This window comes from Stigmatopora argus, chromosome 18, assembly GCF_051989625.1.
Source record: "Stigmatopora argus isolate UIUO_Sarg chromosome 18, RoL_Sarg_1.0, whole genome shotgun sequence".
NCBI classification, from domain to species: Eukaryota; Metazoa; Chordata; class Actinopteri; order Syngnathiformes; family Syngnathidae; genus Stigmatopora; species Stigmatopora argus.
In genome coordinates this window covers 12,803,762-12,816,739 of record NC_135404.1, presented here as the reverse complement: position 1 = coordinate 12,816,739, position 12,978 = coordinate 12,803,762, and the positions used below count along the sequence as shown (strand labels likewise).

Here is a 12,978-nt window from a genome sequence, read left to right as displayed (position 1 = left end):
ACTGGATAAATGCTGTGCGATATTTTTAATTGGTGTTGTACCATTTGATTGGAAAGGGCTTCATTTTGCACCCAAGCGTGACCCGCTGAACCCTCACCCAGAAGTGCAGTGCATCGCAGTGCGACCTGACCTCCTGCCGCCGGTGTCGCTGTTTCCCCTCCAGAGACTTTGCTTTGGACACATTTTGGCGCTTTCCTTTCCGGGTCGGCGACGGTCAGCCAAACTCCACGCGTGAGTGGTAAACTCACGTTTTTGAGTCTTCACGCCACGTTTGTTGACTCCTGACGACTTTTGACGCAGAGACCTTCTAACGCCACTATGGCTCCGGTGAGTAAAATTTGCGGAGGCAAAAGATTGACGTGAACGCTACAAAAGCGAGACATCGTTGTTTTGGGACGGCTCGTAAACCGTTCTGCGTCCCGAAATACCACTTTCAAGCCAGTCCGATATCAGGGGTAGCGAATGATTTTTTCTCGTCAGGGCTGGGCCTTTCATTTCCAATGGTCGCTACGTGATATTGTGAAAAGTAGAGAGGTTGTCCGTCACACAACGAGCCTTTTGAAACGAAGAGACAAGGGAGAAGCGGCAGTCACACGGCTCCAAATTCCCACGTCGGCGAGCAAAGTCGCTCGGAAATGCTGCCTGCCTTGAAACACGCCGTTAGAAGCGGCGTTTTGCTTTGGACACAAGGCGGCGCAACCTCTCATTGGTCCAAAGCTTCGGCGGACGAGTCGAGTCTGACGAGTTGCCAAAGATTTCGCTTTTTCATCATGTTTTGTCAATTGTCGCCAAACCTGCAAGCGTCCAACAAAGCGCGTTTTGCAGGCTCGCTCCTCCAAGAAGCGCCGGCCCAGCTTCCGCCGTCTGCTGAAGACCAGCGGCTCCAAGCTGGAGAACAAGCTGAAGAACCGCCAGTTCAAGCGGGAGAGCTGCGACAAGCGCCAGCGGAAAGAGCACAAGAGGTTGCGACAGGCGCTCAAGGGCGCGGCGCTCGCCACGCCGCGTCCGCTCGACGCCATGCCCAAAAGGCCCGGTGGGTAGCCTTTCCCGCCCAAAGTGGCCTCGCCCGCCGTTTATCTGCCGTCTCCTTCGCAGAGGAAGAGGAGGACGAGGAGGACTTCCTGGAGAGTCTGCCCACCGACATGATGGAGGACGACGACCTGCGACTCACTCCGTCCTTCCTCGGCCGAGACCTGTCGTCGTGGTGAGGCCCCGCCACGCCGTCTTTCCTCGGCCGAGACCCGTCGTCGTGGTGAGGCCCCGCGTAGGCCGTCCGAAGGCCGAGACTCACGCGCGCTCCCGCCTCGCAGCGGCCCGGTGCACGCCGCCAAGAAGCGCAAGTCGGAGGTGGTGCGGGCCTACGAGGAGTTTCCCCGCAAGATGGCCGCCGCGCCGCTGGAGGAGGTGGTGCATCTTCTCCCTATCAAAGACAAGACGCGACTCATCCCGCAGAGCATCCGCAGAGGTGAGGCGCTCTTTGGTTGCCGACGCTCCACGCTTGACGGGCGTCTCTCGTTCGCAGCGGTGACCGAGCGGCCGGAAGATGAAGAAGAAGAAGAAGAAATGCAGGAGGAAGGGAAAGATGATACGCAAGTGGCTGAAAGCGGTAAGTGTTGCCTTTCCCGAAATTGCCCCTTTTTCACGATGCCCTCAGTCACCTGCCATTTCTTTTTTGAAGCTCTGAGTGCCGCGCCGCTGTCGGCGGCCCAGCAATGGGAAGTCAGAGCGCGCAAGATCAGCGAACGGAAGTTGACCATCGCGCGCTTGGCGTCCACCGTCATCGCCGACCCCGTCAACAACGTCAGGACGCGCTCGTACTTTGCCGCTCTCCGGGCGCTGCCGTCCTTCCGTCCGTCCCGGTGACCTTTCCCCCGCTCGCCATGCAGATTAAGGGGGTGAAGCAGCTGCGTGGCATGCTGATGGAGGCGGACCCTTGCGTGGCGGTGACGGTCAGGAAGCTGGCCATGGTCTCCTTGATGGAAATCTTCAAGGACATCGCCCCCACCTACAAAATCCGCCCGTTGACGGACACGGAGAAAGGCGCCAAGGTCCGCGATGGCCCGTCGGCCCAGCGACGCGCCCGCCTCGGCCCGTAAAATGACGGCAGTGTGACGGCCGCAGGTGAAAAGGGAGACGCAGCAGCTGCGAGAGTTTGAGGAAGGACTGCTGAGTCAGTACAAGTTCTACCTGGAGGATTTGGAGCAGTGCATCAAAGGTAAGAAATGAAGGCGCAGCGCAGAAATGGCGAGGAGCTCTCCCGTTCCAGCGCCGTCCATCCGAGTGCACGGGCTCCGTCCGTCCGTCCGACGAGCGCTATCGCCGCCGGCTTAGCCCGGGGGGCGCAAAAGGCCAGCGGCCCGTCTGAGCCTCCCTCTCCGGCGCAGACTGGAAGCAGAAGAAGAGCAAGCGCAGCCGGGCCGTGCCCATCTCCAGCTACCCGGGCCTGGCAGGGGTGGCCGTGCGCTGCCTGTGCGAGCTGCTGCAGGCCATGTCGCACTTCAACTTCCACAACAACATCCTGGTGGCCTTGGCGCCGCTCATGAATGACCGCACCCTGACGGTGGGTGAGCGCGCCCCGTCCGGCGAGCGGGGGCCGTCGACCGACCGTCCGTCCGTCTCTCCGCAGGTGTCGACCGCCTGCTGCGACGCCTTCGCCACGTTGTTTCGTCAGGACAAGGCGGGCGAGGCCTCGCTGGCCGCCGTCCGAGTCGTCTCGGGCCTGGTCAAAAGCCTCAACTACGACGTCAGGCCGGAGGTGAGCCCGCCCCGCGAGAGCGCCCACCGACTGCGGCGCTGACGTATCGGTCCTGGCGCAGGTGCTGCGGACGCTGTTGAGCGTGCGCATTCAGGAAGCGCACGTGAAGAAGGACCTGAGCGACACGGCACCCGCCCTCAAGCTCATGACGCACAAAGACAAGGGCAAACTGTCGCGAATGAAAAGAAAGGTAGCGTGGGCCGCCGCCAGCCGGCGTGGCTCGGTTGGCCGCCGCCACCGGCCGCCCCTTAGCTGGCTCTCGCCGCGTGCCCGCAGTGGAAGAAAGCGGAGGAGAAGCTGCAGCAGGAGCTTCTGGAAGCCGAAGCCTCGGACAGCAAAGACAAGAAGATGAAGACGGTGAGGGAAGGCCGCCGCCACCGCCGCTCCGGTCGCGTCCGCTGCCGTCAAATGAGCTTTTGCCTTCGTCCGGCAGCACACGGAGACCCTCAACATCGTCTTCCTCATCTACTTTCGAATTTTGAAGAAAGCCCACAAGTCCGTCCTCCTCCCCGCCGTCTTGGAAGGCCTCGCCAAGTAAGGCCCGGCCAACCGGCCCAACGCGCCTCCGAAAAGCCCGTCCAACCCGCCCGCCCGCCCGCATTCATGGTGCGTTGCGTGCGGCTTCCCCGCAGTTTTGCGCACTTGATCAACTTGGAGTTCTTCGACGACCTGCTGGACGTGCTTCAGGGCCTCGTCTGCTCGGGCGTGAGTAGAACGCGCGTGCACTCGAACCCGCCCGCCCGCCCTTTCGCCACCACTGATGTCGTCGCTTGTCCGCCGAGGCGCAGGACCTGAGCAACCGGGAGCGGCTTCATTGCGTTCAGACCGTCTTCACCATCTTGTCGGGACAAGGTACGCTCGCTCGCCGGCTCGCATCCTCTCCGTCGGTGACGCCGTCGTCGTCGTCTGCGCGGCAGGTGACGTCCTGACCGTCGACCCGCTCAACTTTTACTCTCACCTGTATGGCGCCTTGCTGTGGCTGCACGCGGGTGAGCGCCTCGTTCTCCCCGTTCGGCCGTACCCGAAAACCGGGGCCCCGCCGCTTCCATTTTGGGGCTCGGCTCTTCCTCCCGCAGGGGCGCCCCACGACGACGTCACCATCGCGCTGCGCTGCCTGGACGCCGCCTTGATCGGCCGCAGGAAGCGCGTGGGCGTGCGGAGGGCGGCGGCCTTCCTCAAGCGGCTGGCCTCGCTCGCCCTGCGCCTGGACGGCGCCGGCGCCGTCGGAGTTCTGGCCGCCGCCGTCAGCGTCCTGCGCGTGAGTCGGCCCGCGTCCGTCTGCTCGGCCGGCCGGGTTGGCCGCCGCTCCTCCCACCGTTCTCTTCCTCTCTTCTTGGCGCAGTCCTATCCCAAGTGCGACTTCCTGCTGGACAACGAGCTACAGGGCAGCGGCTCGTACCTGCCGGAAGCCGAGCAACCCGAACACTGCAACGCGCACAACACCGCCTTGTGGGAGCTCCACGCGCTACGGGTAAAGACCGACGCGCGCCCGTCGGGGATCCGCTCCGTGGTGACGTTGACCCGCCGTTTTCCCGCCGCAGCGGCATTTCCACCCGACGGTGAGTCGGCTGGCGTCCCACCTGAGTCGCGGCGCTCCGGCCGAAGGCAGCGCGGCGCTCCCGCCGGAGTTGAGTCGAAGGTCGGTCGTCTCGCCGCTCTCTCTCTCTCTCTTTTTTTTTCTATCTCCGCACCGCCCTGACGCTCGCCGTCTCGCCCTTAGGTCGGCGACGGAGCTCTACGAAGATTACCGCGTCCGAGACGTGACCTTCGAACCCGCGGCGACTCCCCACAAGCGCAAGAAAAGGGTGCGTGCCGAGCCGCTCGTCGCACGCTCGCGCACATGGACGGACGGACCCCTGCGCTAAAGGTTTTTTTTTTTTTTTTTTTCTGCTTCCAGGAATTTTTTTCACAGGATTGGTCCCTGCTAGATGACGACCTGCGGCGACGTGTGGACAATGTCCTGAATGACGATGGGGAGGCAGAGCTTGAATTTACACAAGCCGGCATTAGCGTACGGGCTTGACTCATCTACAGTGTTTTTTTTGTATTCTTTTTTTTTTTTAGCTCGCCTTTGGAACTCGGTCTTTTTCATTAATATAGAATAAAAACAAAAATACACGAAATCAATCATCAACCCGCTCATCATTTCCTACCTGCTGAGCGCCAGAGCTTTCCCAGGCATAGCCAAGTTTTTTTTTGTTTTTCCTGCAACATGAGGGGCGCCATCTAGCGCTCGCGAGCGACACTGCAGCAGTCGTCGTCTCCACATTCCACTAAATAGCAAACGAATACTAAGTCGAGCCGCCGCGCCGCGCTCCCCCGCGCATTCCATAGAAGCACCGCTGTGTGCGGATGTCGGCAACCAATCACGTCTGAGCTTTGCCGGCCCGTCACTAGTTTGAGGTTTTCCCATTTTCGGTCAAAGTCAAGCGCGTGTTTAGAGAGTACGTGAGAGAGGGAAATGAGGAAAATGATCAATGGGTGGCCGCCTGGCCTGCCAAACCTCCTTCCCTCCCTCCCTCCCTTTCTCCCGGTCCCCTTGGGGCGGGGGCTCATTGGGCGCCCCCGTGTCTCCTCCAAAGTCCTTTTTAGGACGAGAATGTTTTGCTTTTTGCTGACTTTTTGCACGCTGGCAAGGCGGAAGTTGTCCCGTGCATCGTGCCATTTCCTTTTATGGTCAAACAAAGGCCATCTTGACCTTTTGGCCTCATCTCCATCCCGACGCCGCCATCCGACCGGCCCGAGCCAGGTCGGCGGAGCGAGACGCGGCCCGGCCGTAGCGCGCGGCCATGGCGGCGGCGGCGGCGACGACTCCGACGGACGGGGGAGAGGACCCGGTTGGAGACCCCGAGGAAGGCGCCCCAAAAGCCGGCGGGCCGCTGCTCGCACGATCTAGGGAGGCGAGCTGAGGCCAGGCAGGCCTGCCCTACAAGGAGCCCGGCGCCGCACGATAGGAGGAGCGCTCCTTCTTTGGAGGGCTGAGAGGAGGAGGCGGGGGAGAAGGCTTCTTAAGGGGGCCTCTCGGACGGCCAGCTCACTGCTCGTGACAAATCCCTCTTCTCCCGCCAGCCGGCAGCACGGTGAGACCTTCCTCCTCCTCCTCCTCTTCCTCCCCCTCCTCTGTCATCTTCTGCTCGTCTTCGTCGACCTCTTGCTTTTCATCTCACCTTCCCCGTCCTCGCCGCTCGCTTTCCGTCACGCCACGACGCGGGGTCAAAAGTCCGCTCGACGGGGCCCGCCGCATCTCGTCCGGGGTCAGAAGCCACTTCTGCGGCCGCTAAAGAATGCAATGACCAAATATGGTGCACGTGGCCGAGAGGTGTGGGTGGGGGACTGGGTGGAGGCGTCTACGGGGGCTTGTCCCCGTGGAACGCCAGCGAAGGCCCAAATTAGGAGGTGCCTGACCCCCATCCCCGACGGGTGTTCCCCGCAGCCAAGGTATCTGCCCGATCGAACGAGAGAGCGACCGCCCAACCGCAGCCATGTGCGACGACGAGGAGAGCACCGCCCTGGTGTGCGACAACGGATCGGGGCTCTGCAAGGCAGGATTCGCCGGGGACGACGCGCCCAGGGCCGTCTTCCCGTCCATCGTGGGCCGGCCACGCCATCAGGTGGGCGCCGTGGCCCTCGCGGTGGCCCGCTCCCTTTTCTCAGCGCGCTCAAGCTCACGCTTCACGTGTGGGCGCGCCAGGGCGTGATGGTGGGCATGGGGCAGAAGGACTCGTACGTGGGCGACGAGGCTCAGAGCAAGAGAGGGATCCTCACCCTCAAGTACCCCATCGAGCACGGCATCATCACCAACTGGGACGACATGGAGAAGGTGAGCGGGCCCTAACTGGGGCGAGCCGGCCGCCGCCGCCGCCGCCACTGCCTCCCCCGCCACCGCCTCCCCCGCCACCCCCTCCCCCGCTCGGGGTCTAACCTTTGAAGGGGCGGCCAGATCTGGCATCACTCCTTCTACAATGAGCTGCGAGTGGCCCCCGAGGAACACCCCACCCTCCTGACCGAAGCGCCGCTCAACCCCAAAGCCAACCGGGAGAAGATGACACAGGTGAGGCCCCCGGGCGTCGCCCTCGCGTGGCAGCTCCCGATGTGACCCCCGCCGCGCAGATCATGTTTGAGACCTTCAACGTTCCCGCCATGTACGTGGCCATCCAAGCCGTCCTGTCCCTCTACGCCTCCGGACGCACCACAGGTGGCTTCGGGCGCCGGCCTCTACCGGTTAGGGTTAAGGTCAAGGTTAAGGGTTACCCCTTGATCCCCCCCACCTTCCCGGCGAGGGCGGCTGACCGGGCTTTGCCGCTCTTCCCTCAGGCATCGTTTTGGACTCCGGGGACGGCGTGACCCACAACGTCCCCATCTACGAAGGTTACGCGCTCCCTCACGCCATCATGAGGTTGGACCTGGCCGGGCGCGACCTGACCGACTACCTCATGAAGATCCTGACCGAACGCGGCTACAGCTTCGTCACCACGGGTACGTTGGCCCCGGCCGCCGTCCCCCGTCCCCCGCCGTCCGTCTTCCTCCGGCCGACGGTCTCTGCGCCCGTCAGCCGAGCGCGAGATCGTGCGCGACATCAAGGAGAAGTTGTGCTACGTGGCTCTGGACTTTGAGAACGAGATGGGCACGGCGGCCACGTCGTCCTCGCTGGAGAAGAGCTACGAGCTCCCCGACGGCCAGGTCATCACCATCGGCAACGAGCGCTTCCGCTGCCCCGAGACCCTCTTCCAGCCGTCCTTCATTGGTGAGCGGGCAAAGGGTGGCGGGCGACGGGGCGACTGGCGCGGCGGCGCCTCGCCGTGCGGCTAACGGCGCCACGGGCCGCAGGCATGGAGTCGGCGGGCATCCACGAGACCACCTACAACAGCATCATGAAGTGCGACATTGACATCCGCAAGGACCTGTATGCCAACAACGTGCTGTCGGGGGGCACCACCATGTACCCGGGCATCGCCGACCGTATGCAGAAGGAGATCACCGCGCTGGCGCCCAGCACCATGAAGATCAAGGTGAGGGCGGCGTTAGGGTTAGGCCGTCTTTCCGTGCACCAAGGGCGGGCCAATTTGGCGGACGCCGGCCCTCCCGATAGAAGCCACTGACGCGCGTGCTCGCGTGCAGATCATCGCCCCACCCGAGAGAAAGTATTCGGTGTGGATCGGAGGCTCCATCCTGGCCTCGCTCTCCACCTTCCAGCAGATGTGGATCAGCAAGCAGGAGTACGACGAGGCCGGCCCGTCCATCGTCCACCGCAAGTGCTTCTAGGGGAAAAGCCCCAAGAGGAGAGGCTTGTCTTTTGTTTGTCAAATAAAGGCCAGGGCCCGGGAAAGCCCTCTAAGGCAAATAAAAGGCAACGTGCAATGGGCTTGCAAGCGTGCGCGCGCGCGCGTGCGTGTGTGTGTGTGTTTACTCGCGGCAACGTTCATCCTCATCGGCGTTCAATTGAGATCCTTCGGGGAAAAGTCGAAATAAGTTTGTCGAAGAGAACCACCGACAATTGTCAAACAGCTCCTGCGCGTTTACGAAGGGACCATGGAAATGGGAAAGCCTTTATTTTGAAAGCGCTGGAAGTGTTGCTGCCATCTCGTGCTTTCCCGCGGCGTCCGTTGGACATCACCAAGAAGGTTTACTCCCAGGTAAGAAACGTTTCTCGGGCTTGTTTGGGCACCACTTGGGCTTGTGTACATGCTTACTGTGAACGGGCGACCCAGCGGGTGTGTGGGTGGGTGTTTGTTTGTTTGTTTGTTCATGGCAACCTTCATCCTCATCGCCGTCCATTCAAAATGATTCGGGGGAAAAAGTCAAAATAAGCTCATCGAAAAGAACAATCGACAATTGTTGGTATGCGCGTTCGCCGAGGACCCATGGAAATGGGAAGGCTTTTATTTTGAAAGCGCAGGAAGTGTCGCAGCCATCTCCTGCTTTCCCGCGCAGTGCGCGTGGGCCGGCCCCACCATCCCGCGTCCATCATGGGTGAGGCAGTCGGTGGAAGAGGTGAAAGCGTCCCGTCCGAGCGCATGGGCAGACCTCGTCGTTCCGCTGCAGTTTCTTCAAGTACCCGAGGGGACAAAGGAGTGGTCGTTGAGCCCGTGTGTGGTGGGGTTCCACTAGTGGTGGGCCGTCAGGTTCTGCAAGGCCTTCTCTGCTGCCCTAAAAAAAAAATCTGAATCCCAGACTGATGTTAATTATGTTTTGTCCATGAATACTTATTAAATCATTCCAAATTGTCTGTCAGCTTCCTTACATTGCTTTTCCCCCGGTTGCGCTGTTTCCACGTGTTTTACATATTTAAGCATCTGACCAATCCCATTTCAGCCATTATTTGTTGCCAGGGTCAGAAATCTGCCTCAAGGCCTTCACAATCAGTTCTGCAGGCTTTGCTGCATTAAACAAGCGTCGATAAGACTGTTGCTTTAACCAATCAGAATTTGATCTGGTGACACCAAGGCCTTGTCGCAGGCGTAGGGATACGTCATCGCTTTCACCAACTATGATTGGCTAGTGATAGAGTGGACTAGCCAGAGCTACCAAAGTGTATCTGGAGCGAGCTGCACAAGCAAATATATTGTTGTGTTGATTTAATAGTGGTTTTGTCAACCCGCAATGGCTGAAGGAGGAGGAGAAATGGATTTGTTTGCAGATTTACCGTCAAAGCCATTTTCAAGACGCACTTTTCAAGAAAAGCTGGACATCATTAAGAAAGGTCGGACAACTCCCAAGCAAGCAAGCAAGCCTGTCACAACCGGGAACGAACAGGCTCGACTTTCAGCATTCGCTTAGATGGCGATAGAAAAGAAGGAGGAAAGAAAGGAGGATGGATTTTGTGTACAGATAAAAAAAGATTTTTGGTGAGTAAAATATGGCTATATTCCTAACTAATATTTCAATTGTATGAGGTTATTTTTGCTGCTTTTTTTGATACGTGTCGCAGCTGTAGCTGCAGTAAAGCTTTTATAGCCATAAAATAGTTTTTGAGGGTTGGATTGATTGGGAAGGCGTCGGTTTGAAATTCACGGTTCCACAATGCTGTTCTTTAACCTCGTCCTGGAGACCTTTGGCCTCCTGTTCCGACTCGGAAAAAAAAGCCAAGTGACCACTTGTCTCTACCTATCTAGTATTTGATGCTTGCTCTTTGACGTATAAAGGAAACCAACCCTTCCAACGAAAGCCTGTCATGCAATGTGTATACATTAACAGTCGGAGTTGAGCTAAATGAAAACGAAAGTTCGTCTCTTTCTTCTTCTACGCGTCCCTTTACTTCTTCTTCTACGCGTCTCTTTCTTCTTCTTCTACGCATCTCTTTTCTTCTTCTACGCGTCCCTTCTTCTTCTACGCGTCCCTTTCTTCTTCTACGCGTCTCTTTCTTCTTCTACGCGTCCCTGTTCTTCCTCGTCATTGGACAAACCCGTGGATTACGCCTTCGAGCAGAAGTATTCCAACGCTGCCCGTGGCGGACGTTAAGCGCTCTTCTTCCGCCTGCTACTGCTACTGCTACTGCTACTTTATCAGCATGTCGGGGTTCATGGATTTGAACGTGACTTTCTGCGAAAATAAAAGCAGCATGCAGCAAGTCATCGACACGGCTGCTCATCGTGAGTCTAGTCGCTCGCACGCCCGGGCAAAAGAAAACAAAAAGAAAACAAACAGACATTAAAACAACGGGGCTCAAACTAGCCACTAGCTTCTTCGCTCTCGGCGAAGCGTGTAGGAATGGTGCCTAGAATGACCTCGTTTTCCGTTTGTGATAACGATGTGTTTGCAGTGGGTTACTCAACGGTAGCCGTCAACTACACTTTTGAAGCGACTTCCTCCAAGAAAACGGTAAGACCAAACATGCCAATTCCTCAAGCGTCTCCTCGCCATATTATTTCTTTTTGGCAAGACGATTCCGCCACCCAAGCCCATCAACGAACTTATTGATCATCTGCCAATCGTCCAGGTAATCAGTCAGTCAGTTAATCAATTAATCATTGTTATGGTGCTGCTTCATTGCGTTTGATTGTGTGTGTGTGTGTGTGTGCGCGCGCGCTGCTCAGGGTCGCTCTCGACCAATCAGAGTTCTCAACAGACTGACACTGCTGATGTCAGACTCGGGCTACTTTGTAAGTGCTGTACTCCGCTCGTCATTTTTCATCGAACACCGGAATTAAAGGTCCACGCGTGTGTCCGCAGTGGCCCAATCAGAAGGCGTATGAACCTTACGATCTGCTGGCAGTCCAAGCTAACACGGAAAAACTCTTTCATGTGAGTAAGGTGACACCCCGACACGCCCCCGCACCCTTGTCACCCGCCTCTCGCATCCTCGCAGGCGGCGTGCACGCTGTTGGACGTGGACGTGATCAGCCTGCCCGTCACGGAGAAACTTCCCTTCTTTCTCAAGAGAGCGCCAGTCAATGCGGTAACCGTGGAACCCGATCGATCGCCCGGCTGCCCGCCTTCTTTCGTTTTTGCGCGGCACCCCTGGGCCTACCGATTAACGTGCGTGCACGCAGGCTGCAGAAAGAGGCTTGGTCTTCGAGGTTACGTACGCGCCGGCCGTTTGCCACGCCACGGCCAGGCGCTCCACCCTGGTCAACGCCCTCGGCCTGACGCAGGCCTGCAACGGAAAGGTGACGTCGACCGCGGCGGGGACGACGTCGTCGTCGACCGCGTCCCCGTTAACACGTGTGCCGTCTTACAGAACATGATGGTGTCGAGCGGCGCGGCCAAGGTGCGTGCGTGCGTGCACGTCGCCTCTCCCGTCTTTTACTGGTCGGTCCCGACACCGCGTCTTTCTTTCCTCAGCCGCTGGAGCTGCGAGGACCTTACGACGTCATCAACCTGTATCCTTGGCCCCGCCCACCGGACGCCCCATCATCGCCCGCCCTTTCCTGACCTGACGCGTCCTCAGATGCTCGCTGATGGGCTTGTCCCACGACCACGCCCGAAACGCGCTTTCCCGCACCTGCCGCTCGCTTCTGCTGCACGCCGGTAGGTTTACCCGGGTTCACGCGATGCGTTTAATGCGCGCGTTGATCTCCGGCGGATCGCCACAGAAACCAGGAAGTCCGCCGGCGGTGCCGTTTGCACCGAGAGGAGACGCGACGAGACCCCCGTCCCGCGGGAGAAGGAAACTTTCTCCGCTCCCGCCGCCAAGCGGGCGAAAAGTCGGCCCGGCGTGTCTCAGAGTTAGGCTTTGGCCCCGGCCGGCCAAGTTACCGTCTGTGAGCTGACCCGAGAATAAAAGTGCTTTGGGTTGAAAACTTGAAAATGTTTTTATTTCAAAGTGGCTCCTACAGACGAGCCGAAGTCAATAGTCACTGGACCGAGGCGCACGCGCACACCGTGGCCGCGTACCGGTGGTCCGGTCGTGGGATGGGTTCCCTCCGAACGGCGTGACCCCGTGGCGGCGATCCGATTGTGGGACGGATTCCCTCCGAACGGCGAGGACGGCGGCGGCACTTCCCGTGGGCATCCGGGGCGCTTAGCGGCGTGGGGCGAGCGCCACGTGGTTGATGTGACCCTGAAAGACACGTGGCGTCACGGCGCGGGCGACGGGCCGGAGCGATCGGCGCGACGGTTCCGGTACCGACTCGCCGGCGAGACATCTGCGGCAAGAAAGTGGCGGAGCTTCTGCTGAGAAAAGAGCCACCTGGGCGAAGGTGGAGGCAGGTGCGCGAGGCCTTTCCGTGGCGGTGGCGGTGGCGAGCGAGGCCGGCCCACCCCAGGCGACATGCGTCTTCGCTTGTTGGCCTGCAGGGGGTAGCGTATCCGCCGCCGGCGGTGGTCCCCCGTTCGGAAGTTGCGCCTCCACGCGAGCCCGCTTCTTCTGCACGACATGGGAACACACGGGAACACACACGGCATTTACGCCTCGGTCAAGCCGCCGCGCACGGAGGGGATCGGACGGACGGACGGACGGACATTCTCGGCTAGCTCGCTAACCGCAGTGCAAGTCCAAAGATCGGCTTCCGGCTCCCAAGCTCTCTTAACGAGCTGCTCGCGCTGCATGCTTAGGAGCTTTCGGTTGGCCCCGCTTGGCTTGGCTTGGCTTAGCCTCGCCTCGGCTCGCCCCAGGCTAACGTCGACCTCCTCGTCCTCTTTCGTCCCTCGAGTCCGCTGTGACCTGGCCTGGACCTCTGGGTCGAGCCTGGCCGGGATCGACTGCCTGCGCTCGAAATTTCCAACGTCACACACACGTCACTTGTGGGCTCTCCGCCCTCTTCTCTTCACGTTAAAGGCGCAGC

At 59.6% G+C, this 12,978-nt stretch overlaps 4 protein-coding genes across 9 annotated transcripts; 3 read left to right on the top strand and 1 right to left on the bottom strand.

Annotated features, from left to right (window-relative positions):
• Nucleotides 1-159: 159 nt before the first annotated feature.
• Nucleotides 160-4,882, top strand: noc3l (NOC3-like DNA replication regulator). 2 transcript variants are annotated; one of them, XM_077625440.1, is made up of 21 exons: nt 160-327; nt 826-1,033; nt 1,096-1,204; nt 1,311-1,465; nt 1,523-1,606; nt 1,679-1,800; nt 1,887-2,048; nt 2,122-2,215; nt 2,385-2,560; nt 2,627-2,755; nt 2,817-2,945; nt 3,032-3,112; nt 3,189-3,289; nt 3,388-3,460; nt 3,544-3,607; nt 3,673-3,744; nt 3,832-4,013; nt 4,098-4,226; nt 4,297-4,394; nt 4,476-4,560; nt 4,653-4,882. In XM_077625440.1, the coding sequence occupies exons 1-21, from the start codon at nt 319-321 to the stop codon at nt 4,776-4,778; spliced, it is 2,388 nt and encodes a 795-aa protein (XP_077481566.1). In that variant the 5' UTR covers nt 160-318; the 3' UTR covers nt 4,779-4,882. The 2 variants fall into 2 exon arrangements, with proteins under 2 accessions (XP_077481566.1, XP_077481564.1); XM_077625438.1 differs by having other exon boundaries at nt 3,673-4,013.
• Nucleotides 4,883-5,669: 787 nt separating this feature from the next.
• acta2 (actin alpha 2, smooth muscle) lies at nt 5,670-8,117 on the top strand. Its single transcript, XM_077626787.1, has 9 exons — nt 5,670-5,835; nt 6,189-6,366; nt 6,447-6,575; nt 6,696-6,806; nt 6,866-6,950; nt 7,070-7,231; nt 7,308-7,499; nt 7,583-7,764; nt 7,874-8,117. The coding sequence occupies exons 2-9, from the start codon at nt 6,238-6,240 to the stop codon at nt 8,015-8,017; spliced, it is 1,134 nt and encodes a 377-aa protein (XP_077482913.1). The 5' UTR covers nt 5,670-5,835; nt 6,189-6,237; the 3' UTR covers nt 8,018-8,117.
• Nucleotides 8,118-10,115: 1,998 nt separating this feature from the next.
• Nucleotides 10,116-11,994, top strand: rpp30 (ribonuclease P/MRP 30 subunit). 3 transcript variants are annotated; one of them, XM_077626793.1, is made up of 11 exons: nt 10,125-10,344; nt 10,515-10,573; nt 10,635-10,691; nt 10,789-10,854; nt 10,925-10,996; nt 11,061-11,150; nt 11,245-11,361; nt 11,433-11,462; nt 11,537-11,574; nt 11,643-11,722; nt 11,788-11,994. In XM_077626793.1, the coding sequence occupies exons 1-11, from the start codon at nt 10,263-10,265 to the stop codon at nt 11,922-11,924; spliced, it is 828 nt and encodes a 275-aa protein (XP_077482919.1). In that variant the 5' UTR covers nt 10,125-10,262; the 3' UTR covers nt 11,925-11,994. The 3 variants fall into 3 exon arrangements, with proteins under 3 accessions (XP_077482918.1, XP_077482917.1, XP_077482919.1); XM_077626791.1 differs by having other exon boundaries at nt 10,120-10,344; nt 11,061-11,361; XM_077626792.1 differs by lacking the exon at nt 10,635-10,691 and having other exon boundaries at nt 10,116-10,344; nt 11,061-11,361.
• Nucleotides 11,988-12,950, bottom strand: LOC144093361 (uncharacterized). 3 transcript variants are annotated; one of them, XM_077626794.1, is made up of 3 exons: nt 12,656-12,950; nt 12,325-12,560; nt 11,988-12,254 (listed from the first exon to the last, which is right to left on the bottom strand). In XM_077626794.1, exons 1-3 carry the CDS (start codon nt 12,740-12,742, stop codon nt 12,008-12,010), a joined length of 570 nt encoding a protein of 189 aa, XP_077482920.1. In that variant the 5' UTR covers nt 12,743-12,950; the 3' UTR covers nt 11,988-12,007. The 3 variants fall into 3 exon arrangements, with proteins under 3 accessions (XP_077482920.1, XP_077482921.1, XP_077482922.1); XM_077626795.1 differs by having other exon boundaries at nt 12,677-12,950; XM_077626796.1 differs by having other exon boundaries at nt 12,321-12,560; nt 12,656-12,942.
• Nucleotides 12,951-12,978: the final 28 nt, after the last annotated feature.